This window comes from Tachypleus tridentatus, chromosome 7, assembly GCF_004210375.1.
Source record: "Tachypleus tridentatus isolate NWPU-2018 chromosome 7, ASM421037v1, whole genome shotgun sequence".
In the NCBI taxonomy this organism is placed as follows: Eukaryota; Metazoa; Arthropoda; class Merostomata; order Xiphosura; family Limulidae; genus Tachypleus; species Tachypleus tridentatus.
This window is the reverse complement of record NC_134831.1, coordinates 61,844,924-61,870,547: the sequence shown is the minus strand read 5'-3', so window position 1 is coordinate 61,870,547 and position 25,624 is coordinate 61,844,924. Positions and strand designations below refer to the sequence as shown.

Here is a 25,624-nt window from a genome sequence, read left to right as displayed (position 1 = left end):
CTAATTTAGCAATGTAAGACTAGAGAGACGGTAGCTAGTCATCACCATTCACCGCCAACTCTTGAGTTACTCTTTACCAACGAATAGTGGGATTGACTGAAACATTATAATTGCACCACGGCTGACAGAGTGAGCATGTTTGGTGTCATAGGGGTTCGAACCCGCGACCCTCAAATTAAGAATCAAGCTCTATAGCCACCTGGCCACGCCGAGTCGCGTGAATATGAAGTAAATTAATGTCATCTGGGCAAGTGTATTCTGTGAACAGCCTGATTTTGTTTATATTATTGTATTTCACTATTTAAAGTCAGGCTCTTTTTTTTACGGCCCGGCATGGCCAGGTGGTTAAGGCACTCGACTCGTAATCTGAAGGTCGCGGGTTCGAATCCCCGTCGCACCAATCGTGCTTGTCCTTTCAGCCGTGCAGGCGTTATAATGTGACGGCCAACTCCACTATTCGTTGGTAAAAGAGTAGCCCAAGAGTTGGCGGTGGGTGGTGATGACTAGCTGCCTTTCCTCTAGTCTAACACTGCTAAATTAGGGACGGCTAGCGCAGATAGCCTTCGTGTAGCTTTGCGCGAAATTCAAAAACAAAGAAATAAACTTCTCTTTTAAGATATGTTTGATAACGTTCTCAAAATTTTAGATTATTTCAAGTTATAGGGTTTAACTTAAAGAAAGGAGCTCACACTGAAATGGTGAAAGAAAATGAATACAGGTTTCTTTCTACATACCAGTACCACACACCTATTATTATCACTTACCCTTGCTTTCCTTGCAAATTGTATTTATTGTTAATAACAACAGTTTTATTTTGCATTTTGTTTGTGAACTGTTTCTTTAAGATGACGCCCGATATGGCCAGGTGGGTTAAGGTGTTCGACTCATAATCTGAGGGTCGCGGGTTCGAATCCCCGTCGCTCCAAACTTGCTCGTCCTTTCAACTGTGGGGGTGTTATCATGTTACAATCAATCCCACTATTTGCTGGTAAAAGAATAGCTCAAGAGTTGGCGGTGAGTGGTGATGACTAACTACCTTCCCTCTAGTCCTACCCTACTAAATTAGGGACGGCTAGCGCAGATAGCTCTCGTGTAGATTTGCGCGAAATTCAAAAACAAAACAAACAAAACAATCTTTGAGATGAACCCAATCAGTGTTCAAAGAGGCATGAACCAACACACTATAATTCAGTATTCATTGTACTGCTGTTTTGCAGACCCTATCTATTTAATCTGCTGGATATCCATTCATTAAAATACCACATTGCACATAAATACTTGTTTCTTCACTTGTGTATGGACTTTTTCTTTGCTATTGTGTTTAATTTATTCTATGCACAACATTTCTGGAGTTGTTGTCCTTGCTAATACTTTTTAACTTGAAAACCACAATTAAAAAGTCAGTCTTTTGACACTAGCCCTGGATTTGTTATTGTTGAGTTTATGTTTAAGATGCTTTTTCATCTGAGTACCTGTTAATGTAAAGTTCGATATTATGATCAATGTAAAAGAGCAAAATCAACTACCACATGCAACTTACAAGGGAAGGGAATAACATGCAGTCGAGGTGATGGTTTGGTCTGAAAATGTGGCAAGGACTATGGAAAACACTCTCTTGAACCCAGAGTTTTTCTCAAAAATCATGAGAGTTATGTTAACATTCTCACTTTGTCTTCTGACTTTATGCAGTGTCCATACAGTGTACAACAACACAAAAATGTATTCATCCATACATGTAAATTACTACACACATATATTGTAATATATATTTCACGTTTAAAATTACCTTAGACAGTCTTCCTTTTTGGCTCACATACAGTACTATTGTCATAATATAAACATATATTATGTTTAGTTAGCTTTTGTATTATAATATGTTGCCATCAACCAGCTGCTTAACCTTGTACGTTTCGCCCACATTATGAAATCAGTAAACTCAGGCACACTTTAGCTAAACTAAGATTTTTCAGTTAAAAATTATTTTGACCATGATTGATATTCTTGCTGTTATTACAGTATATGTCAGTACATAATCAAATCAGCCTCAACTAAATTTAATATTATACAAAAAAATAAATGAATAAGACAGCCTCCAGAAATTGAACTATAAAGAAGTTATAATGCATGTACTTTATGTTTGGAAAGTTATCTTAGTATTTGAAGGAGGAAGACATTTTAAGTTTTGTCTTACTCCAACTATTGAGCTGGAGGTTCTCACATTAAGACTCCGTTTACTATCAAATTCAATGATATTGGATGTCCCTTCAGCTCCCACATTAATAGACGTGGACTATCCTCTCTGGTACGCGACTTTGAAAGATCTCAAAGATTAGTTGTTGCATAGCTGTTATGTAGGAACCGCAAAAATATGCTCTTCTGCACTATTTTTGTTTTATTATATTCAAAATTTTAGAAATTGCCAGATAAAAGAGAAGCCAAGTTGGATAATAATTTTTAAAAATTAGAACATATATATATATATTATTTGTTCTTGATAAATAGTTGATAAAAGTATATTTATTTCTGACAAGTATTTTCAAATATTCGTACTGACCATTCTTTTTCATTATTAATTGGTGTTAAAAATGAGATGCTATTTTAGTCACTATCAACATGGAAGAGGTTATCAACTTATGGAATGAAAATATGTATGTTTAACCCTCAGTTTTATTTTACAGTTTTCCTCTTCACTTGCCCCCCGCTAGTACAGCTGTATGTCTCCGGATTTACAACGCTCAAATCAGGCGTTCGATTCCTCTCGGTGGGCTGAGCAGATAGCCCGATGTGGCTTTGCTATAAAAAAAACACACACCTCTTCACTTAGCTTTATTCACAAATTATTTGCAGTATTCTAATGTATTTGAAGGATTTCGTTAATTTAGCTTTCCTGTGGCACAGAAGAAATTTCATTCACAAATAAAAGAAACCATTGAGATTTTTCGAAACAATCAAGTTCTTCCATAAGTATACATTCGCCCCAAAGTTTTAGCTTACGTTGAAGCGCTTCCATTTTTCTCTGAGCTTTGAAGTACGTTACCCTGGTACCCTGCATTGTAGCATTCATTTCATTTAGATAGGTAAATACGTCCGAAAGATAAGCCATTTTCTGTATCCAGTATTTGTTCCTTAATTTATATGCAAGTTCAAAATGGAATTCAGATAAAAAGAAACCTATCTCTTCACACAGTTCGTAAAACTGAGCAAGCACTTTTCCCCGACAAAGATATCGGACTTCAGTATGAAACAGCAAATTTTTATGCAAACTTCCCATATCCTCCCAGAGTAAACTGAAGATCCTCACATTGAGTGGTCCTGATTTTATAAAATTTACTATTTTTATGACATCACCCAATATCGCTTTTAAGTATTCTGGCATTCGTTTCATCGCAAGTGCATGACGATGAAAACAGCAGTGGATATTCTCGATGTCCGGGTTTTTCCTTTTTATGCATACCACTACACCTAAAAATTTTTCAATCATAGCTGCAGCCCCATCAATGCAAATACTTGAGCAAACATGCCATTGGATCTCATGTTCTTTTATTAATAAATCGATCATTTTAAATAGATCTTTGCATGTTGTTTGAGTAGGCAAAGGTTTACAAATTAGCATGTCTCTTTCAAAACTAGCTTTGTGAATACAGAGAGCAAGCACAAGCAACATCGTATAGCTTGCAACATCTGTTGATTTATCCATCTGAAGCGAAAAAGTTGAACTCTCTTTTACTCGCCTTATTAGCTCCGTTAAACAATTTGCTGACATATCCTTGATTCTTCAAGAAACCAAGTTGTCAGAAAGAGGCACAGAGTTAATTTTTTAAGAAATTTATCATCAATCGTGCACTCTATCAAATCTTTTGCGCATGGTTTTATAGAATCTTCTGCAATTGTATGAGCTTCACCTGCAGTTGCAATATGGTAACTAACGCGATATAAAGCAATAAGAGCAACTTTGTTGTCCTGATGGACAAACGAACGAAATGTAGTTTCTCAACATTTAATTGCAAACATTTTCTTTTGAAATACTCGGAAGTTGGATTTTTTAATTTGGAGTGTTTTAACTTTGCTTTTGCAAACTACTGTTATTCAATACTTTTTATATAGTGTATTCTGATTCAATTTTATGGTTTTAGCAAAAAATATTACACATTCTGAAATTTCCCCGCGAAGCATAGCTTGAAAAGCCATGCATTGAATTATGATTCACAAGTCTTAAAAGCTTTCGTTTGATATATTTTTGTATGCATAAAGAGTTGTATTTATAAATTATTTGGTTCAATTTCATATTATGGTTAACAGGGTTTCTTTTCGTTTGTACTTAAGCTCAAAGCTACATAATGGGCTAGTTGAGCTCTGTCCATTATGGGTATCGAAACCAGGTTTATATAGTTTTAAGTTCTTAGACATACTGCTGTACCACTGGGGGACCGTTACTTCGGAAACTGGTAACTAAGGGCTACTTTGATAGATCAAGATAAATTAAATTCGGCACAACTTCTAAAACTAAACAAGAGAAAAATGTTAAATATTAATGAAATGTAGCATGACGAAATATGTATGTATTATATCATAATAGTACCATATAGGCGTTATATCGTTTTTATTATTTTTACTATTCATTACATTGTAGCATTTGTAATTTGAAAATCTCTAGGAACATCATCTTTCATGCATAAACTTCAATATTGCATCTTCGGGCTTTATTGTGCTGATAGCTTCACAAGATAATGAAACTAATGATTCTTTGTGTGTGTGTGTGTGTGTGTGTGTGTTATTCCAATCTGTCTTTTTTAAAATAACAATACTATTGGTCCATTTTAATGATTTGCTGTTATTGTAGTAATTAACTGACGAATCTCCGATTCAACTGGTATGTCAAATTGATTGGAATATCTCTGAATAAGTTCTCCTTCATCCGATCTTTACCCATGGTTTAACTGAATTGCTACACTTAAATCATCACGTTCTATGTCATATCTAGAACATTTCAAGCATATTTCATTGCTTCATCATTTTACCTTATATTTACAAGTTAACTTCTCCCTATTGACTTTCACACCATTGAATCATGCCACAGGTCCAATTATGGGTCTAGTCCCGCAATGGGATAGCTATAAGTTTACAGACTTACAATGCTGGAGACTAATTCACCGTAGTGTACACAGTAGATAACTTTTTGTGGTTTTGCTCTAAAACAAAACAAAAATATTTAATTGATACTTGAAACTGTCGATACTTGGTGAAACTCCATAATTTCAGAATTGAAGAAAAAAAAAAGACAATTGTATGCTTCACAAAAAATCGGGCTCGGCACGGCCTGGTGGGTTAAGGCGTTCGACTCGTAATCCAAGGGTTGCGGGTTTGAATCCCCGTCGTACCAAACATGCATGCTCCATAGGGGAGTTATAATATGACGGTAAATCTAACTATTTGTTGGTAAAAGAGTAGCCCAAGAGTTGACGGTGGGTGGTGATGACTAGTTGCCTTCCCTCTAGTCTTACACTGCTAAATTAGGGACAGTTAGCGCAGATAGCCCTTGAGTAGCTTTGCGCGAAATTCAAAACAAAACAAGTATTTTGTGTTTTAATGCATGACTGTTATATTTAACTTTTACTGTAAGTTAATACATATCTTTTAAAACTTTAATACTTGAGTTTATTATTTTTAATTTTTTTATTATATATTTTGTTTCTTGTGTTCCAGAAGTTTTGCCCCCGTCCTTTTCAAATCGCTCCCTGTTTATCTCTGTAATTACAAGAATAGTTTATTTTGTATATAGTTTTGTCTAATTAGGATGTTATTCGAGATGTTTAATCTTAAAAGTGATACTATTCATCTCTCCGCCTTTTAATAAAATTATTTGTTGTCAAATATTTGAATATGGATTCATATACAAAGAACGTTCCAGTTTTAATCACTTCATTATTGAAAGTCTGATGTAAATGTTTAACTTCTGTTTTAGTTACGTTTGCTAAACAGCAGTATTTAAACAGCAACTCATCCAATGAAGCTACATTACGCTGATACATACCTTATCATTCTGGAAGTAACGTTCACACTTGTAATTACATCTGGGTCACTGACAATTTTTGTTCTGTATTGTTATATTTATTTATCATCAATTTTGGCTTTCTGCACTACTTATATTATCAATAGTAATAGCTTTACGTATCCTCTTCTGAGTTTTCACAAACTTGTCACTGATGCATAAAATGTGTCTTCAATAGCATGAAAAAAAAAAACGATTTCTACACGCTTCTCGTGAGGCACACTGCACTGAAAGTCGTGAATATATAGTTACACTGCTGCTGGTACGACTTCCTTTTTCTTTTATGAGCAGTATGTTGGTGTAGTATAGTATGATTGATTGGATGACAGCCTAGTATAAACTATCAACATCCGATTCACTATGGAGCCGTTTATTTTCATGCAGTGAAAGAAGAACAGTTTCACAATGTTTACACATTCCCCCCCCCAAAGCCCATTGTCTAGCTTTAGTCTTAACAACAAAACAAAGTAAAACAAGCAAATTCCAAAGTTCTGATGAAAATAAAATACAAAACAAAGTCCCAGTGAATTAAAGAAAACCTTGAACTGCTCGAGGCTTTAAACAATTGATTAGTTTGCTTATGCCTAGCGCATCTATAATGCGTAATATCATCTAACGCATCCACAATGCGTAATATCATCTAGAGCATCCATAATGCATAATATCATCCAAGAAAATCTTCTTAAATTGATTTTTCTTTTCAAACATTATGAAGTAAGACATTCATTTAAAAATTTTTAAACAGGAGCATTTCACTAAAATATATCAATTAGAGACAGAGACCTAACTTGTAAGTTGGCATTGTTTTTATCAACATTTTATGTATATTAACTTAACCACGGAAACGTTTATCCACGGCCAGTTGCTGCTTGAAAATATATAAATTTTCAGTAATCTTTTTTCAACTGAGAAGAAGAGTGAAATATATGTACATTATTAGAAGAACACAGTTTTAGCACCGATTGTATCCATTAATAAAGTACGGTTGAAAAATTGCCTTTGAATTTTTTACTTAAAGAGGTCTATACTGAAAAAAAAAAGTGATTTCATGAAATATATTTTGGTAACTTTCTTAAATGGAAGAAACATTGTTCAGTTGAAGAATTAATATAAATATTTTTATGGTTTATTTAGACTGGTACATAGAAGTAAAGGTATTCAACTACATAACTGTGTATTAAGGAACTGAAATAGATTTATTACCTGTACATTACAAGGTACAATAATGGTTTAAGAACATTTGCTCAGGAATTGGTGAAACCTAAGGAAGAAAGCAGGATATTTTGGATCTACACTCTATACCATTTTGTCAGACTTAACTCTAAGTATTATACATTTTCTTCGAACACTAAGCAAAAAATAAAATATGTAAACTAATGTAGACTCCACTGTAGGTGGTGTCAAGGTTCTTACCATGGGTGAACTCGAGGTATACATTTTATTATCATATATACACATAACTGTCAACTACGTAACAAGCCACGAGTATACAACCTGCCCTTTATTAACGAGAGAAAGACAAGTTTTGTAAAACTGTATGAAATATATCTTACAAGTGAGACAAGTCCTTTTTTTTGTAACATTTGACAAATTCTGCAGGGTGGTCCGTAAGTCCCTACCAATCCATATATCTTATGTATCCAGTGTATCTGTGTGCTGTCCCTCATTCTCGTGCATAATATTATACGACGCCATGTTCTGTGAGACATTTTCCTCAACATAGCAGGAGTTATTGTTCCAAATGCCGCGGTAACAGCTGCCTTCAACTCATCATTAGTATTATAACGTTGTTTAGACACAATGTGGATGGGTATGGACTTACGGACCACCCTGTATGTTTACCTGAACGCTTACAACAAGAAATGAACCACAAAGTGATAAGAACTTTTCAGCATGGAACATAGACTGTTAAGAAAGTTTTTATCGTACTTTTTATTTGCCATAAGTTTCTAATACAATAAAAATATCTAACTTCACGGAATGCACAACAAAGTAAATGTTACTATAATAAAAACATTTTGGAATGTGTTGCATTTTTGGCCAGGATTTCCAAAAATGGTGGCTAGAGCATTATGAAAACTCTACTACAAACTACCTATGTGAATCAGGGAGAATTAGCCGTTATTCATGCTATTCACTTCTCTGACAAAGTCACATTGACTACAATCTCATTGGCTATTGTACATTTAGATTGCCTAATTAAACTTGGATGGTAGATTAAAATGGAGTTTGAAGAATTCGTCGACTCTATCCTAGCCCTAGAATAAAAGGACATTATAACTTAAAAGATACAATAATGTCCAATAAAACATCTTGAAAATTTTCAGTTGGTTATCGTCTGCCGAAAAACACCTACCACAGAGTTAAATTCGCGTCGTTTAGACGGATCTGACCAGATGGGAAACTTGTGGGCCGACTAAAATAGAAAAAGCAACAACAAAACACACACAACCCCTATTGACGTAATAGGGGCAGTTAGAATTTTAATAATTTTTCTTTATATCATATTGTCATCAAACTTGTACATTTCATTTTCCTCAAAAATCATAATTATGTTTTCGTATCATGAAAGTATCTCATTTCCTTCAATCTCCCAGTTGGAGCTTCTAACTTGCTGAGGATACGTGGCATATTTTTAGACATTATGAGAAATACCTAGGATGTCTGAAACATGGGAATGGTGAGATCAATCGAAACAAAGTGTGATAAATATTAACATATGAAAGAAAAAATATCTTACCTTTTGGTCAATGCAAAAATAGTAATTTCATGTCAAATTTTGCTTTATATTATTATTATTAGTGTGTGTATTCATCTGGATTGGTATAAGTATTACAAACGTTCCAAGAACAATCAAAATCTGTTGCTTTCAGTTAAACAGTTTTGGTTAATGTGACACATATATGTGCATAATGTGCGTACACATTTCCAGTTGATGTAATGTAGGTACAGGTAAAATTTAGATTTAAAGTTAAATTTTATGGAGGACAATTTGGAATTTTTGGAGAAAAATCGATTATAAATTTTGTGAATTTTGTACTCTTGTACCTCTACACATATTTTGGATCAGTTCTGGATTTTTCCAACAGTGAAAGTAATATAATATCATTATAAAATGGCGTTCACTTTGATGACTTCAGAATCATTAAATTTTGTTAAATCCAAAACTCTATATCAAAAGTTTACGATTTACCTTATTAACAAGTTAGCTTTTTCTAGTGTCGCACATCAAGTATTAATGAAAAACTGATAGTTTAAAGATTTATTTTATGATGAAGACATTGTGTAAACGTACTTTAAACACCAGGTTTAAGAATCTAGTTATAAAATATATTAATACAAGTTACTAAGAAGCAAAATATAATATCTCAAACATCAGATATGAGTTTCATTTCTAGCAAACATTAATGCAAACAGTTGCTTTATAAGATATTTAAAATTTATTACATCCCAGTTTTCAGGAACTTAAAATTTCATTTTCAATCAGGCTCTAAATAATTTCCCTTTTATATTTTAACCAACTCTATTGATCTTCTAACGCTAAAAAGTTTAACAATGCGCCCCCCAGTGGCACAGCGGTATGTCTGCAGATTCAAACCCTAAAAACTGGGTTTCGATATCCGTCATGGGCAGAGAACAGATAGCCCATTGTGTAGCTTTGTGCTTAATTCTAAACCTAATAAGTTTAAAGGTGCATGAAGCTCAGAAACAGTAGCACAACACTATTGAATACGTTACTTCTAAAATATATTTATAACACTCGATATACACACTAAATATCAACAAAGTAAGAAAGATAATTTATCTTTATAATAAAAATGTATGCCTTTATTTCACAGTTCACATATGAATTACTATTGTTTTATCTTTATTAGTTGTTGTGTCTTCTCATAATTAACATAATTTTATGAATGCTCAATCGTTTATTACTAATTCAAAATGTGAAACGAATCGAGCTCTCTTTGTTTCGTTTGAAACATTATCTATTCACTCTACTGGATAAATGAAAAAGACAATAAACTTTGGATGAAGCCATTAGAAAACAAAGGAAGAAGAAGAAACATTTATCTTAGTAGAACTGGGATTTTTAACCTGAATGGCTATGTCGGAGACTCCCTGTGCTTTGTTCAGCTCTCTAAACCCAGTAACAGAATTAATTGTCACTTTTATAATGCACCCACAGCTGAAGGCGTGTAACGCTTTGAGTGGCATTGCGTCTCGAGTCTCCTTCGATCCACAGTCCTACACGCTATCAACTATTTCATCTTGACCCATTCTTTAAAAAATGGCACACCGCCAGTGGCTAGGTAAAAACCTTTCAACATTATATCACTTTTAAAAGTAATTATTAGAAAAAATCACTAATATTTACTTTAGTTACTTACAGCAATTATGAGTAGGTAGCTCAAGAGACATTCTATGACTAATAATTTTCCAAATGACAACAGCTTTATAATAATCAGATTGCGAAACAATATCAAAGTAATACAAGAAAAAGGCATAATCAATTTGCAGGTTCGATTTGAGCCTTCTACCAAGAAAACTTAATTTTTCAGGAAACTTAATCAACGTGTTTTACAATGACCTTCTAATATGCATTTGTATTTGGTCGTTTCGATTCACGACGTTGCTAATCTGGGGAATAACAAAAACTTTAATTTTCTGCATGTCACTTTCTCGTGGAATGTAGTTCGTGACGTCAGACGTATAACATTCTGAATCGTAATCTGGTAGTGTTGAACATACTAACGTACAAGGATCTTCCTGTTTCACCAATCTAGAAGAGTTTTCAGACTTTTTGGTATAAGAATCTTCCATCAATCTAGAAGAGTTTTCAGACTTTTTGGTATAAGAATCTTCCATCAATCTAGAAGAGTTTTCAAGCTTTCTAACGTAAGAATCTTTCTGCTCCATCAATCCAGAAGAGTTCTCAGGCTTTCTAGTACAATGTTGTTCTTGTTCTACCATTTTAGAGTTTTCAGACTTTCGTGTATAAGGTTCTTCCTGGTTTTCCTGTTTAGAAAATTCGTCAGATTTGTCAATGTTGGATTCCACATGGTTCTCCTGTTTAGAAGAATTTTCAAAATTTCCAATATAAGATTCTTTCTGGTTCTCCTGTTTAGAATTATTTTCAGATTTATGGTAAATGTTCGATAAGAGTACCTGCTCTGGGGGATCGATGCTTTGGTTTCTATTAGAGGACAAAATACGAACAGGAACGTTAGATTCTTCAAGATCAGATTCGAGTGTTATGCTTTTATTTTCCGGCTGTATTGAACGTGGTGCTGAAACAGGTGGCTTGTGATCTAAATCACCACCAGATATATCTTCTGAAGACTGGTGAACAATACGTGATCTTCGGAGCTCACTTGTAGCAGCTGACTTCCCTTCTGTGGAGAGGTTGGTTTTCATAGAGTTAGATGAGCTGGTGGTGCGGCTGCCAGTAGGACCTCTGTCAGAAGAAGGAACGGTTATACAGAGCCATGGAAACTTCTTTTTGAGTTCCTTCTTAAAACGGGGATGAGTCAACCCGTACACAAAAGGGTCTATCACAGATGCGAATTTACAGAAAAGAGCGGGTGCCATTGATACCGTAGGATGCAATAAATCTCTTCGGGAGAATACACCCAAGAGAGCTACAATAGCATACGGTGTCCATGCGAGTGTCCAGAGAGAGATCAAACAAAATGTGATCTTGGCAAGTTGAACTCTAGTTTTGCGTTGATTGCTGCTAGCGAAATTTTGGACATTCATTCGGCGAGCCTGCTCGCGAAGATACAGCTGATGTTTTCTCACAACAAAACCTATTCCTAGATAACAGACGCAGATTACTGACACAGGAATACACCAGGCGGCAAAGAAGAAAGCTAGAACAAAACGTCGACTGGCCAAGTCCTCCGATAAGTAGTCAAAACTACAGCTATTTAAGTAACCCTCTGGAACATACTGGTTAATTCCAAACAAGGGGATGAAACTGAATACAGATGAATAGAACCAGATAAATGCGATAGCGCAAACGATTAAAGTCCAATTTGCTTGACCACTCACACCTAGAGGTTTCGAAATGGAATAGTAGCGTTCCATTGACATGGCAGCGATGGTCATGATTGCAGATGTCCCTGACAATCCTCCAATAACGCCGTACATTTTACAACCTAAAAAAGAGAAAATAGGAAGAGAAATAAAATATATGAGAATAGGCCAACCATTTATTATATTTAGGTATTTTACGTTCTAATTTAACAAGGGATATATGAATGTACATTTGTGCGTTAAAAATAAAAGTATCATACTCTTAAATGATGTAAATAAACAACCAGTTAATATTACCAAATCAATTTTATAGCATATATCACTTCCTGACTGCTTTTGCAAAGTTACGTTACTCTCGTGAGATGTTACTTTCTAGAGATTATTTTAAAATGGAGGATTAAACTAACATTTTATTTTGAGTATCTATTTAGGTACATAATATCTATGCAATTTTGTATTTCACAGGGTTGAATTATGCAATATAACTTTTAAAATATTGTCTATTTTTAACTTTATATATATACACTAACAGTTTGGTAACCTTGAAGTTCCAAACGCTGCCGCACACGTGTATTTTTTTTTTCTATCACATAAGCACTTTGTTTTGTTGGTACCTCTATACAGAGTAAGTAATCTCGTTAAATTTCAAGCAATAATTTAAATCACCGCGTATTTATTTCAAATTTCGAGTAATACATTAAATAATCACGTATTTATTTTAGCTGATCTTGTTAAATTCTCAGACACAATTAACATACTAAATTACAGCAAAATATGTATTCAGTGTTTTTATCTACAATTTTCACTATGATTGATCTCATATGTGATTATTGTTTTAGGAAATATGCTCCTTCACTATGTTTAATAAACTTACCCACTATTCCAGTGGCAGGACCAAGAGAAAAACTGTTGTAAACGAAGCTTGGAATCATTGAACACATAACAAGATCGCTTATAGCGAGGTTGAAAACTAAAAATACTGATGGAGTCCGCAAGGCCTTGACTCTACATAGACAAAAAGTCCTAAATATACATACCAGTACCCATTGTATGTATTTATGAACTAAACAAATAACTGTGTTTTTCTCGCGGGAAACACTATGGAGTAATAGGCAACAACAACTTAAATACAGAATGAATGTATAAGTTCGAATAAATAAACCATTAATTCAAAACCGAGGTAAGAATATTATAACATGATCATGATAACTGTAAACAGTCGGATAAAATACATATTTGTTCAATATGCACTTCTCTGACATTCAATTAATTCTATTTACAATAGAGCCTTTCTGAAAAAGGCAGGAGCTAGAGGAGGCTCAGCCCCAAGGCCCATGGTCTTAATGAGGGGCCCCTTGATAATTTTATTCTATGTAAAAATTACATGGGACTTATGGATGGTCTAAAATGTAGTACTAACCCTAACTTTCCAATATATATATATAATAGTTTTAGTTAAAACAACTTCCGTAAGAGCATGCTCAAGTATCTTTTTTATCATTATTATTTTGGGTTAACTCTATAGCATAGCCACTTGTATTTCTAGTTTATTATTACTTTTGGGACAAGGACGTTATTGAAACAAATACAAAAATTGTTTGTTGGGGATGAAGGAAAGATATATAAACATTACGGTTTTGAGTTCTAAATAACAATGCGTTGATTAAGAGTAGCATCAACAGTTAACGATTAAAAGTCGTACAGGGGTGCTAACTGCCTACTATAACTAATATATCTTTTAAATAATACTGCCAAAAAAACTAAAAGCTATACGACCAACATATAAACCTCTCCCCCAACATAAACACGAACAAATATATCCAAATATATGGCTACAGAGACATAGCACTGAAAAAAGACAGTCTTATATGCCACATTCTCTAAATAACTAAAAACAAATATCGTCACTGTTGATATAATATTTAAAAAACTGAAGGAAAATATTTCTTAATATTAAACTGATTAAAGTTTTGGTATTTTGTTACATAGAATCTTTCCATATAGATATATCCTTGCGTTTGTTTTTGAATTTCGGGCAAAGCTACACGAGGGCTATCTGCGCTAGCCGTCCTTAATTTAGTAGTGTAAGACTAGAGGGAAGGCACGAGTCATCATCACCCACCGCCAACTCTTGGGCTATTTTTTTACCAAGTGGAATGACTGTAACTTATAACGCCTCCACAACTGAAAAGGCGACCATGTTTAGTAAAAGGGTCATTAAGACTGTTTATTCTAACAGAAAGTAAATCAAGAAGTCTGGAAAGTGCACTTCAAAACTTACTGCAATGCAATACATCAAACTGATATGTCTATCAAGCAATCCCAACTTCTGTGGTGCATTACATAAAACGAATACAATATTTATATCAACTACACTTCAAATCTTATTGAAATGCACTACGTCAAATTAAAACAAGATGTCTCAAAAGTATCCTCATAAAGCTAGAACGCTTCAAAATTTTTTGTAATACAAGAAAAATAAAAGACTGAAGGTATAGCTTTTGAGTGGATTATTTATTTTTATTTTTTGTTTAACTTTATAACTTGCTTAAACGATATAATAAATAAATAATTAACTTAAAAGCTGTATCTTGGGACATTTAAATAAAGTGTATAATAGATTTCCTTTCCTTATAACAACTGTAACACAAAGTGTCTATCAAGTAACCTCAATATCCATAGTGCACTATACAAAACTAGTACAATATATTTAACAAGTACATCTTATCAAAATGATACAAGAAATCTGTCAAGTAATGTCAGCTTCTGTAGCACACTACATCAAACTAATGTGAGACATCTAGTAGGTCTTAACTTACTGTAAGCTATTACAGAAATCTCTTTCGGAATTATAGCAATGGTAAAGATGATTAAAATAGTAACTCAGTGAACCTCTTCAAATGTTTATCACGCTATTTCATAAAACACCAGCTTCAATATTGTAGTTTCTTCAACAGGTGGGTTTTCATTTGCCACATACAATGTATAATATTCAATCTCACCTTCCAAAAGTTGCAACAGATAGGTCATGAAAAAAAAACTATATAAAGACATAGAGCAACTTCACTAATGAGTTTATTTTATGTCAAATTAGTTTACTTAACGTAGTTAACAACAATAAAAACATTCAGAAAGAATGCAATATTTCAGCAAATACTAAAACTAATAGTTGAGGGTTAAAAATGGTTAAAGGGTGATGATTTCCAACAATGACTAACTTATTTATTTGCTTATTACAGTCAAGAGATGTACGCACGTGCAAAAAAGCCAGACGATAGTTCCATTTCCTAGGATTCCAGTCATCATCACTACAAAGTATACGGTGCCTAAAATATAGTGGGACGAATCACTTGGAGGGTCAAACTGCAGCCAGTGGTTAGGAACTAGCTGGAGAAACTCCGATGTAAGTATGGTTTTCCATTTATCCAAAGGACTTGCAGCTGTGACATTGGACGTATTAGTCATCTTAGAACGAAGTAGCAAGCTTCAAACCCACAACGAATTCTTTCTTTTCGTAATCAAATAATTTTTATACAAATAGTTAAACAAAAGGCTGGAACGTATTCGACCAATCATAGGCCAGGAAAACAGGAACATATTGCTATAGGAGCACATAGCTCAATTAACTACCTAATCTAATGTGCCATATGTTTTTATCTATTAAAAACAAATAAAAGTGAGACAGTTTCTGATCGATAAACTTTCGGTTATATTTTCACATATCATATTGATCTTACTTTTTAGAGATCCCATTACAACTTTGTACAATACGATTAAGATAGAACGCTTTAAAAACGTTCTAGACATACATTTCTCTCTTTTTATCAGTTATTATATATCACGTAACGTTTGTCAATGATGAAGTTATCAGAACATGCACTTTTGTTCTTAAAAAAGAACTATAAGAGGAGGATCGTTTTGTTTTTGAATTTCGCGTAAAGCAACACGAGGGCTATCTGCGTTAGCCGTCCCTAATTTAGCAGTGTAAGACTAAAGGGAAGGCAGCTAGTCATCACCACCCACCGCCAACTCTTGGGCTACTCTTGTAACAACGAATAGTGAGTTTGATCGTAACATTATAACGCCCCCACGGCTGAAATGGCGAGCATGTTTGGTGCGACCGCGATTCGAACCCGCGGCCCTCGGATTACGAGTCAAGTGCCTTAACCACCTGGTCATGCCGGGCCTATAAAAGGAGGAACGTTTTAAGTTGCAAAACAACAAAAAGTAAATACGTCACTCTAGGCTAGAATCTGAGGCTAGGTTCGTAATTAGTCGTATTGTTTAGTGGTTCGTTTATAGTTAGGCATAAAGCTACATAACTGGCTGTCTGTGCTGTGTCCACAACAGGTGTAGAATCCCGATTTATACCGTTATAAATCTCCAGACTTATTGGTTGAGCCACTGGGGCAATTTGTTGCAGAAACAAGAAAAACTCATACAATTCTTATAAAGACTAGAAAAACAAAACCGTTTTATGGAGTATGTATGTATATTGTTTTTATAAATTAATTCGGTTCAAACGCACAAAGTATGTCAAATCTAGTACATAAAATTAAAAATTATTGGTATTTGAAATACTATATCTACGAAAAATCAAATTCACTGTTATAAATAATGCAACATTAGTTCATTCTTATACAAATTGGATCAGTTGATCAGTTATGTGGTATGAAACATCATTCAGTCTATGATATATATATATGCACACACACATACATATATAGAGAGAGTGGTATCATTTATTTTTCACAGTTTCACTTTGAAAAAGATTGTAAAGTTTTAAAGTGTTTTAAATTGTTTTTGACTCAAGGGCGAACTTAAAAAAAAACCCAGAAAACCTTTGACTCATCTGAAGAGCCTTCGAGAAAATGAAAGCTGGCTAATCACAAGAGAATGTTGTAAATGGTTGCAGTGTCTCAATTTATTCTCAACAGCGAGTGAAACTGCTTCGAAACTAATCGTACAGTCGATACTTCCCACATTTACATAATGCTAGATTTATTTTCTCAACGTTCGTAACTATGAATTTATACAATCAATTTTAAATAATTTTACACAAATCGCTAAGGTAGACACCTGGTTTGTTTCGTTTTGAAACTCGCGTACAGCTACACGAAGACTATCTGCGCTAGCTGTCCCTATAAATTAGCAGTGATAGACTAGAGGGAAGGCAGAATGGAAAGTAGGACTGACCGTCACATTATAACGACACCACGGCTATATGGGTGAGCATATTCGGTGAAGGGGATTTGAATCTGCGATACTTATATTGCGAGTCGAACATCCTAACCATACCCAACCTCAGACACCTGGATAAAACAAACTGCTATCCAAAATAAACGGACATGACTATTATTCACCGGCAACAGAAGGGTAACTACTCTGAAGTGGGACAGATTCTCGTATTTGCGGTTGAGCGCCATGTTAGTTTACAAATGGTTAAAGCAGATTTTACAAGGTCACCCTATAAACAAGATGCCCATTGAGGTGATTCTGCTCGCAGAAAGGCACAAAACAATTTACTTGCAATGGTGCTAAGTACAAATCTAATGAGACTAATAGCATGTAAGTAAATACTCTTTTTGGAGATGAGTCACGCTTGATATTGTAACTGGATAACAAGTGTATACTTTGTTGTAGAGAAGCTGGAACTAGATTCATCCATATTTTCATAAATAAAAGAGAGTTATATGGTGATGTGGAAGATGGTGAGGGTAAGAATAAGCATAGATGAGCATACCGACCTATACATCTTATTATACCAAATGAACCAAATCCTGCCATCGCTTGTGGTGTCAATTGCTGATGCAAATGTCTCTGGCTTTGGTCTAGTGGATTGTAACTGCCACCACACCACATTAACTGAGCGACATGTTCCTTGAAAAAGACAGTCGTGACTTGCATGCTTCGAACGTCAATCCAAACGAGAATACGCTTTGGAGGAGCGTTACATTGTTTTAGATGGCTTCAGACAAGAAAGATGCTGTGGAAAAATCTCATTCTGAGGAATAATTGAGAATATTTGAGGAATTTGAGGAACTTGTAAACATTTTGATTTTAGGTAGACATTATCAATGCCAAACGTTTTGTTACTAGTAGTGCTATATTCCATGATAAAGTGAAATATAATAAACTATGAAGACGTAAAATGGCGATTTACGAACGTGAGCTGATTGACCAAAATTTTAGATTTTATATCACTTAATGTATCATCGAATGCTTTATTTGCATTAAAATGAACTGAGGAGATGATTGAAACTACTGATAAAATATTATGAATTATAATTGCGCTTCTTTTTTCTGCTGTGTATAATGCATGAGTTTTGTTTCTTTGCTTTTTAAGTTAACCCCATCATATTATGAAAATAATTTATAGGTTTAACAAAATCATCATACCAATTTTTGGTAAACGCCTATTATTTGAGTAAATTCATTACAAATGTAAGAGTAATATGCAAATAACAAGACAATAAGTGGATTAAAATAAGCAAATGCTTTAAAAATGAACAGCATCACATAACTATTACTTAAATTTGTACTTTATTTGTTTTAGGTTTTACAACAAAGTTTCAATACATTTACCAGCAAGATTTCATGTAATTCGTAGTCTATTTTTACTGGCCTGGCATGGCCTAGCGCGTTAAGGCGTGCGCTTCGTAATCTGAGAGTCGCGGGTTCGCGCCCGAGTCGCGCCAAACATGCTCGCCCTCCCAGCCGTGGGGGCGTTATAATGTGACAGTCAATCCCACTATTCGTTGGTAAAAGAGTAGCCCAAGGGTTGGCGGTGGGTGGTGATGACTAGTTGCCTTCCCTCTAGTCTTACACTGCTAACTTAGGGACGGCTAGCACAGATAGCCCTCGAGTAGCTTTGTGCGAAATTCCAAAAACCAAACCAACTATTTTTACTTTCCGTGGTGTTAGAAATTATGTGATAAAACGTTAATATGATATTTGAAAGACGTCATTTCCTTACTGGCGTAAACCCCAAAGCTCCCTCATTCTGTCTTAATGTGATGTGAACATACATATTTTCTGATTAAATTTTTTTAATCGTCAGTTGTTTAGTTCGTTGAGTTTACTTTGTTCTCTTGTCTCTTCTGCCGATAGCATACTGCAATAACATTCTTTATTGACTAATTATGACGTTTACTGAATGCAACAGTCAACCAATGTTACGAGGAAACAAACGTCAGAAAGTGACGCTGTCTACTGGACAAAGAAATGGACTTTATCTTTTGAATTCTGGCGCATCTTCTTCAACCAGTTCTAACAGGATATTGACAAGTGAATACTTACAGTTAGAGAAAGGCTTTATGATCAATAAGAAAATTTTCTTTTCCTGATTTTATCTAGAGTTGTATTGCTATTCATACTGTTAGGTTTTGGTTTCGTTTCTGACCGAAGGACGGAGTGTATAGAACATATGGACACAACATTGTTTACTGGAATGTTGCGTTTTGTTATAAGTTTTTCCAAATGTTGGTTATTTTTTCGTTGATGTCGGAAACATATGGTACGCAGCAGTACAAGGTTTTGAAGTTTCTCGTATCTTGGGATTTATTGTTGTTTGTTTGTTTGTTGTTCGTCTAGGTGTGTGCGTATAATTTTTTCCCACGGTTTTTCGAGGAAATTTGTTGATGTTGATGAAGTGTTGTTTTATTTTTTGATTTCACTGTTAATTTTATCGGGTGAGCATAGTTTTGTGGCTGTGTTCATTTGGTTTCTTAATATATTGAGTTTTAGTTTTGTTTCATGTGCTGAGTCCCAGGGAATGTATAATCCAATACGGGTAATTTTTCTATTGATTTCTGTTTTGAATTTTGTATCAGTTCTAGTGATCTTGAGGTTAAGAAATGCTATTTGGTAACACATATGAATTTGTATTAAATAATATAACTGTATATTTTTAAACAAATCATGTCATAATTTTGAAAGCAACTGCTTCGTGATTTTTATGTAATATCTAAATTCTGTATGTTATTATTTCTGTTAGTTGCTATCCGAACTGACAAAAAATATCTAAATACAATTTCTGAAACTGATTTTCCTAAAACGAAAAGAGTATCCATTTCTTGAAGACAATCAATACATGTTTATTATTATTTCCTATTCAATATTGGTATTCACATAACTTTAAGTTACGCAAAAAAGCTACACGTGTGTAGTGAGATATGAAGCGTGTGTGTGTGTGTGTTTAAGTGATTACGTAAGTGTTTAAATATTGCAATAAAACCAACGAACAACAATTACCTGTAAATAAGTAACAAACTTACGTTATGTAATGTATTTTCCTTCTTCCCAAAAGGAAACTGACACGCGATAAAACCGTGTTTAAACAATTTGTACTATGCCTTAACGTTAGATAAAATAGAAATTTCATGTATCATTTCATATTTTGTTATTTGGCGGAAAGTAGATGCCCGGGGTTTACACGGCACTCTTTCATGAAATATCGGACAGTAGAATACAGAAACATTACGTTTACGACTCATCTGTGGGGAAATAAAAAACAAACAACGAACTAACTTTTAATGCAAGATAGTGTTACGTTAAGTCAACTTTAATGTCCTGGCAATAAAAAAGTTTGATATGATATAAACTAAACTTCATTTTTATTATTTTGGACATTTTCTTATTTTAATCCACGCTATTCGTTTTTAATACAAACTAGATAATGGACATGGAGAAAAAGTAGCGTTTTAGTTTCTTTCTTTTATCAACCGTGTTTACCAACCGTTATTTAAGACTAAAACTATCTACTCTCCATAAGTAAACACAATAAAATTGCTGTTGAATTGATTAAAACGGTTAATTAGTAGTTATAGTTTATAACAATAAATACTTTAAATGTAACAACGTTAATCATTCATTTCACTTATAACACTTCGAGTTTCATTTGTCAAGGCCCTAAGAATATAAAAGCGAAGTTACAGCACAAGAAACAGAGTTTCGATACTCGTAGTGGGCAGATCACAGATAGCCCATTGTGAAGCTTTGTGGTTAACTTCGAACAAACAAACATTCATATGTATTTAATTTTCTGATCGAACGCAAAATTACACATAAATTAAGCTCGAATCAAGCAGTGTGCTATTTCATCTCAATGAAACTAAGATTTCCGTAACATTAAAATTTGGAAATGGCACGGAACTGTCTATTACAGATAGCAGTAAAACAGCTATGTCTCGTGAAATTATATATTTAACACAAGAATAAGCATTTGTCAAATGATCCTGTGATGTCAAGGAGAACCCGCCGCCTTTACTAAACGGGCAAATGTTAAAAGATTTTTGCTACATTATTGCAGGTGAATAATTGATAACTGTAAAAAAAAAAAAGTGTGTTTTCATATTTCGAAGCTATATCGGGCTGTCTGCTGATTTTACCGTTGTAAATCCGACGACCTACCGCTGTCCACCGAGGGAAATTTTACGTTCAAAACTTAATGCCAAGCGTAAAAGAAAAGCAAATAAAGTAGCAAAATTTAATAATAAGTAAGAATTTAAAATATTCGTATCTTAGATAATCCGTATAATGCATAAATATCTGAAACTGATTTGTTATCAGGTTACATCAGACAGTAGAGACCTCCTCAAAAAATAGTTGAGGAATACCATCAGAAATAGTTTCAAACCTATTACAAACACAGATTGTGTAGGAAGCACTTTCTCCGAATGGATTATGTCAGAGTTAAGTTTATCATATACCGCATATGTACGGTCATGATAATTTGCAAACAATTTGACAGTTACGATTACGTCATTTTAATTGTCATAATTCATTTACAAAGTAATTACTACTGGTATTTCAGCGTCAACCTTATATTTCGTCTCCTGGTTGGTTGGTTTGATGTTTTATGGCGCAAAGCAACTAAGCTATCTGCGCCAAACATCCGGTAAAACGTTAAAATTAAAGTAAATTTACTAAAATTCATAAAAGGAAATTGAGGTAAAGCAAAACAAAGATTAATTTTTGAGTTAAAAACATAAATAGCATTAAATCCAATGTAAACATTGTCACCATCACCAACAACACTGTCTAACGTTACAGATAAACCTTGGGACAGAACATGTTTAAAATAGTGCTGTCGTTGAGAGTCATAATGACGACAAGAAATTAACACGTGACTTATTGTGACCTGAGTATTACACAGACAACACATTGGTGCATCAATCCCAGATAAAAGAAAACAACGAGTTAAAAATCTGTGACCAATGCATAGTCTAGTTAGAACAACTTCCTCTTTCCAATCCTTACGGAAGCAAGACGCCCAAAGTCCAATAGAGAGTTTTATTGGGAAAAGCTTGTTTTCACGTTGCTCACTCCAAGTCAACTGCCAACTGGTACGGAGCAAAGCCTTGAATACAGGACAATAGTCCATGTATGGAATAGGCACAGCAGTGATAGTGCCAGAGCAGACAGATTTAGCTACGGTATTGGCGAGCTCGTTTCCACGAATACCAATGTGGCCCTGTATCCAGAAAAACTGGATAGAAGTAGATGTTAAAGAAAAGTGGGCCAATCGGTTTTGAATATCGGCGAGAACAGGGTGTGAACTAGCGTGAAGCAACCCCAGAGCCAGTAGAGAACTAAGCAAGTCAGTTTAAATAGTTCAGTTTTACTGTTGCTTAGCTTCTATGTGATCCAGGGCAAGAGAAATGTCATACAGTTCAGCAGTGAACACAGAAACTGTAGATGGGATTCTGTGCACAACCACCGAACCACAACAAACCGCGGCAGAGGCCACACAGTCACCTGATTTCGAACCATCTGTATAAATAGGAATGGAAGGATGGTTCAAAAGATGTTCAACAAATAATAAAGAGTATTTTTAATTGGGAGTGTCTGCTTTTCTCAGGTGAATTAAGGATAGGTCACGTTTGGGGATTGTAAGAAGCCATGGTGGGATGGGCTGACCAGTGGATACAGCAATGTTATCCAAGGACAGACCCAATTCATCCAACTGCACCTGGATATGAAAGCCAAAAGGAGCAATGGCAGATCATCTGAAAATTATGGCCCACCAAGAAAGGAAAACACAATCTCAGGTGGGATGCTTTGTTAAAGAATGAACTTTCAAAGCGTATAGTAAAGACAGTTGCAAATGGTGGAGGTGCAAAGAAGGTTCACGAGACTGTGTATAAGCTCTGAACTGGGAAAGTGCAGAAAGCCCTGGTGCAGATCCAAAGTCCTTGGTGATGAAATGGGTTAGCATCTTTAAGGCCAAGGTCATAGCAGAGCCATAGACCAGTAATCCAAGTCTAGTTTTAACCAAACAAGAGCACAATATACCTTCAGCATAGAACATCGATCTGCTCCCCAAGTGGTGGAAGAGAGGAAACGGAGGATGTTCAGTACTCTTATACATTTGACCCAAAACTGCTTGATGTGTGATACAAAGGTCAACTTTGTGTCAAAGATAAGCACCAAGAACTTTGTCTCAAAGACCACAGACAGCACAACTTCACCAATATGGAGTTCAGGATCAGAGTGAATATCCTGTTGGCAGCAAAAGTGCATGCAAACAGTTTTAGAAGGAGAAAAGTTAAAGCTGTTTGCTGTGGTCCACTTCATTAAACGATTGAGGCAGTCTGTAGCTGCTGCTCAAAATACCTCATGTTTGACAACTGACATGAGATGTGAAAGTCGTTGACATAGAGTCCGTTTGCAACAGTAAGAGGGAGTTGTTCAGTTATGGCATTAATCTTTATACTAAAAACACAGTCCTGAGGGACTCCAAGTTCTTGTAGAAAAGACGGGAAAGTGTCGAACCCACACAAACTTAGAATCGCCTGTCCATTAAATATCTTTTTAATAAAACCCATATATATGGAGGACTCACAAAATGCCATACCTCCATGTTGTATCATAAAGCCTTCTCAATGTCGAAGAATATTGATACAAAATGTTGTCAAACATAGTGATTTAAATGTCGGAATGAGGGCACTGGTTTGCACCATAATTCCATCTTTGTGAGTGGAAATATGCCTCACTGCAGAAACTCTGTGTGGAGAAACCAGCAAGAATCTCTGAATCGGGGATATACTTCAAATCCCTCTCAACAATAACTCCTCATGATGAATTCAAAGTAGCATGAGGCGTAACCTCAATAGGTATATCCTCAATCACCTTGAATGCAAGAGGAGTTCACTGTGTTGAGATGTGAATATTTACACTGATACATCATCAGAGCAAAGCTTCTTTACTGACTTTGGAGAGTCAACAAGTCCCTCTAGTCTCTTCTGAATGAAAAAGGGAGACATCTGCCCTAAAAGTTTGTCTGAAAGAGAATGTAGCATAAGAAAATGAGGTACAGGTGTTACAAATGTTGAAGATTGCTGATCAGAAATGTCAAAACATGGTCGTTTACCTATGGACTGTTTTTTCACTATTTTAGTTAAGTTTTTATTTGAAGGATCCATAATAAAAAAAAAATATTTTGGTGCCCACTGACCCTAACCACCATGGAGCTATATGGGGGGATGCACTACAATGCCAAACAAGAACACTGCAGGAGCACCAGTGAACACTATACCCATATGGGCATACACCAGCATCAGATACAATATCCACAACACTTGTTGAGAACATCCAACACTGGTACTTGGTTGACCCAGCCCAAGTGGACCAACTGACTGACCCTATGGGGCCACCCCAAGGCTGCCCATCTACAGGAATTCAAGGCTAAAGTGGTGTGTTAGGGTTGGACCCTTAACTACCAAGATCCTCTCCTCTCCTTCACAAGTCACAACACACAGCAAACACATGGGTGGATGTTTAGATTTCAGAGGAGGTAAACCTAAACTGAAAGAACAGAACCTTCCCTGGGATGTCCCTTCACCACATACAGAAATCCACACCAAGGAGCTGACAGCAATGATCAGCTGTCACTTTCAATCAAAGTCATAATGAGCAAGCAAAGGATATTCCAATTCTAAGTCTTCAAACAGGATGCTTAATGTAATATTGAAATATTCTTGCAAGCAGTCGAGACATTACCCAGATAAAGTGAGCAAAGAATGGAATAGAACAAAGTTATGCTAACAATTTGGTTGGATCCTCTTTTTGCTGGCATGACAGTGCAGAAAATAAAAGATTTTGAAGACTTCTGTATCACCACAAAAGAAAGAAAATCCACATCACAATATTATCTAGTTTACTACTACTGACTAGACAAATTTAATGTGGCTACTTCCAGCTTTGAAATAATGATAAAATAGTATTGTAAAAAAAAAAATTTATTCAGCAGTTGGGAATAAATGTAGAACTTTTATGAATACAGATATAACTGTAGAGTGTTTTCATGTATTATCTGGAATTCATAATTTAAATGTGTATTTTCTTTTTCTGAATTTATCAAAACAAGGTTTCATTAAATATTTTAGGAAATTAAAATATATTCAGAACGAGTTAAATTACTGGTAGTGGAAAAATTATATTTAAGGTTAAAAATAGTATACTTCAAGTAATGAAGATTTTTAAAAACGGTTTCTATAACAGAAGGAATATGAGGTCATGAAGCCATTTAAGTAGGATCCC

The 25,624-nt window shown here is 34.8% G+C and overlaps 1 protein-coding gene across 1 annotated transcript; it reads right to left on the bottom strand.

The window, feature by feature from the left end:
* Window positions 1-7,257: 7,257 nt before the first annotated feature.
* Window positions 7,258-15,580, bottom strand: LOC143255801 (opsin-2-like). Its single transcript, XM_076512040.1, has 3 exons — window positions 15,339-15,580; window positions 12,957-13,087; window positions 7,258-12,204 (listed from the first exon to the last, which is right to left on the bottom strand). Exons 1-3 carry the CDS (start codon window positions 15,545-15,547, stop codon window positions 10,625-10,627), a joined length of 1,920 nt encoding a protein of 639 aa, XP_076368155.1. The 5' UTR covers window positions 15,548-15,580; the 3' UTR covers window positions 7,258-10,624.
* Window positions 15,581-25,624: the final 10,044 nt, after the last annotated feature.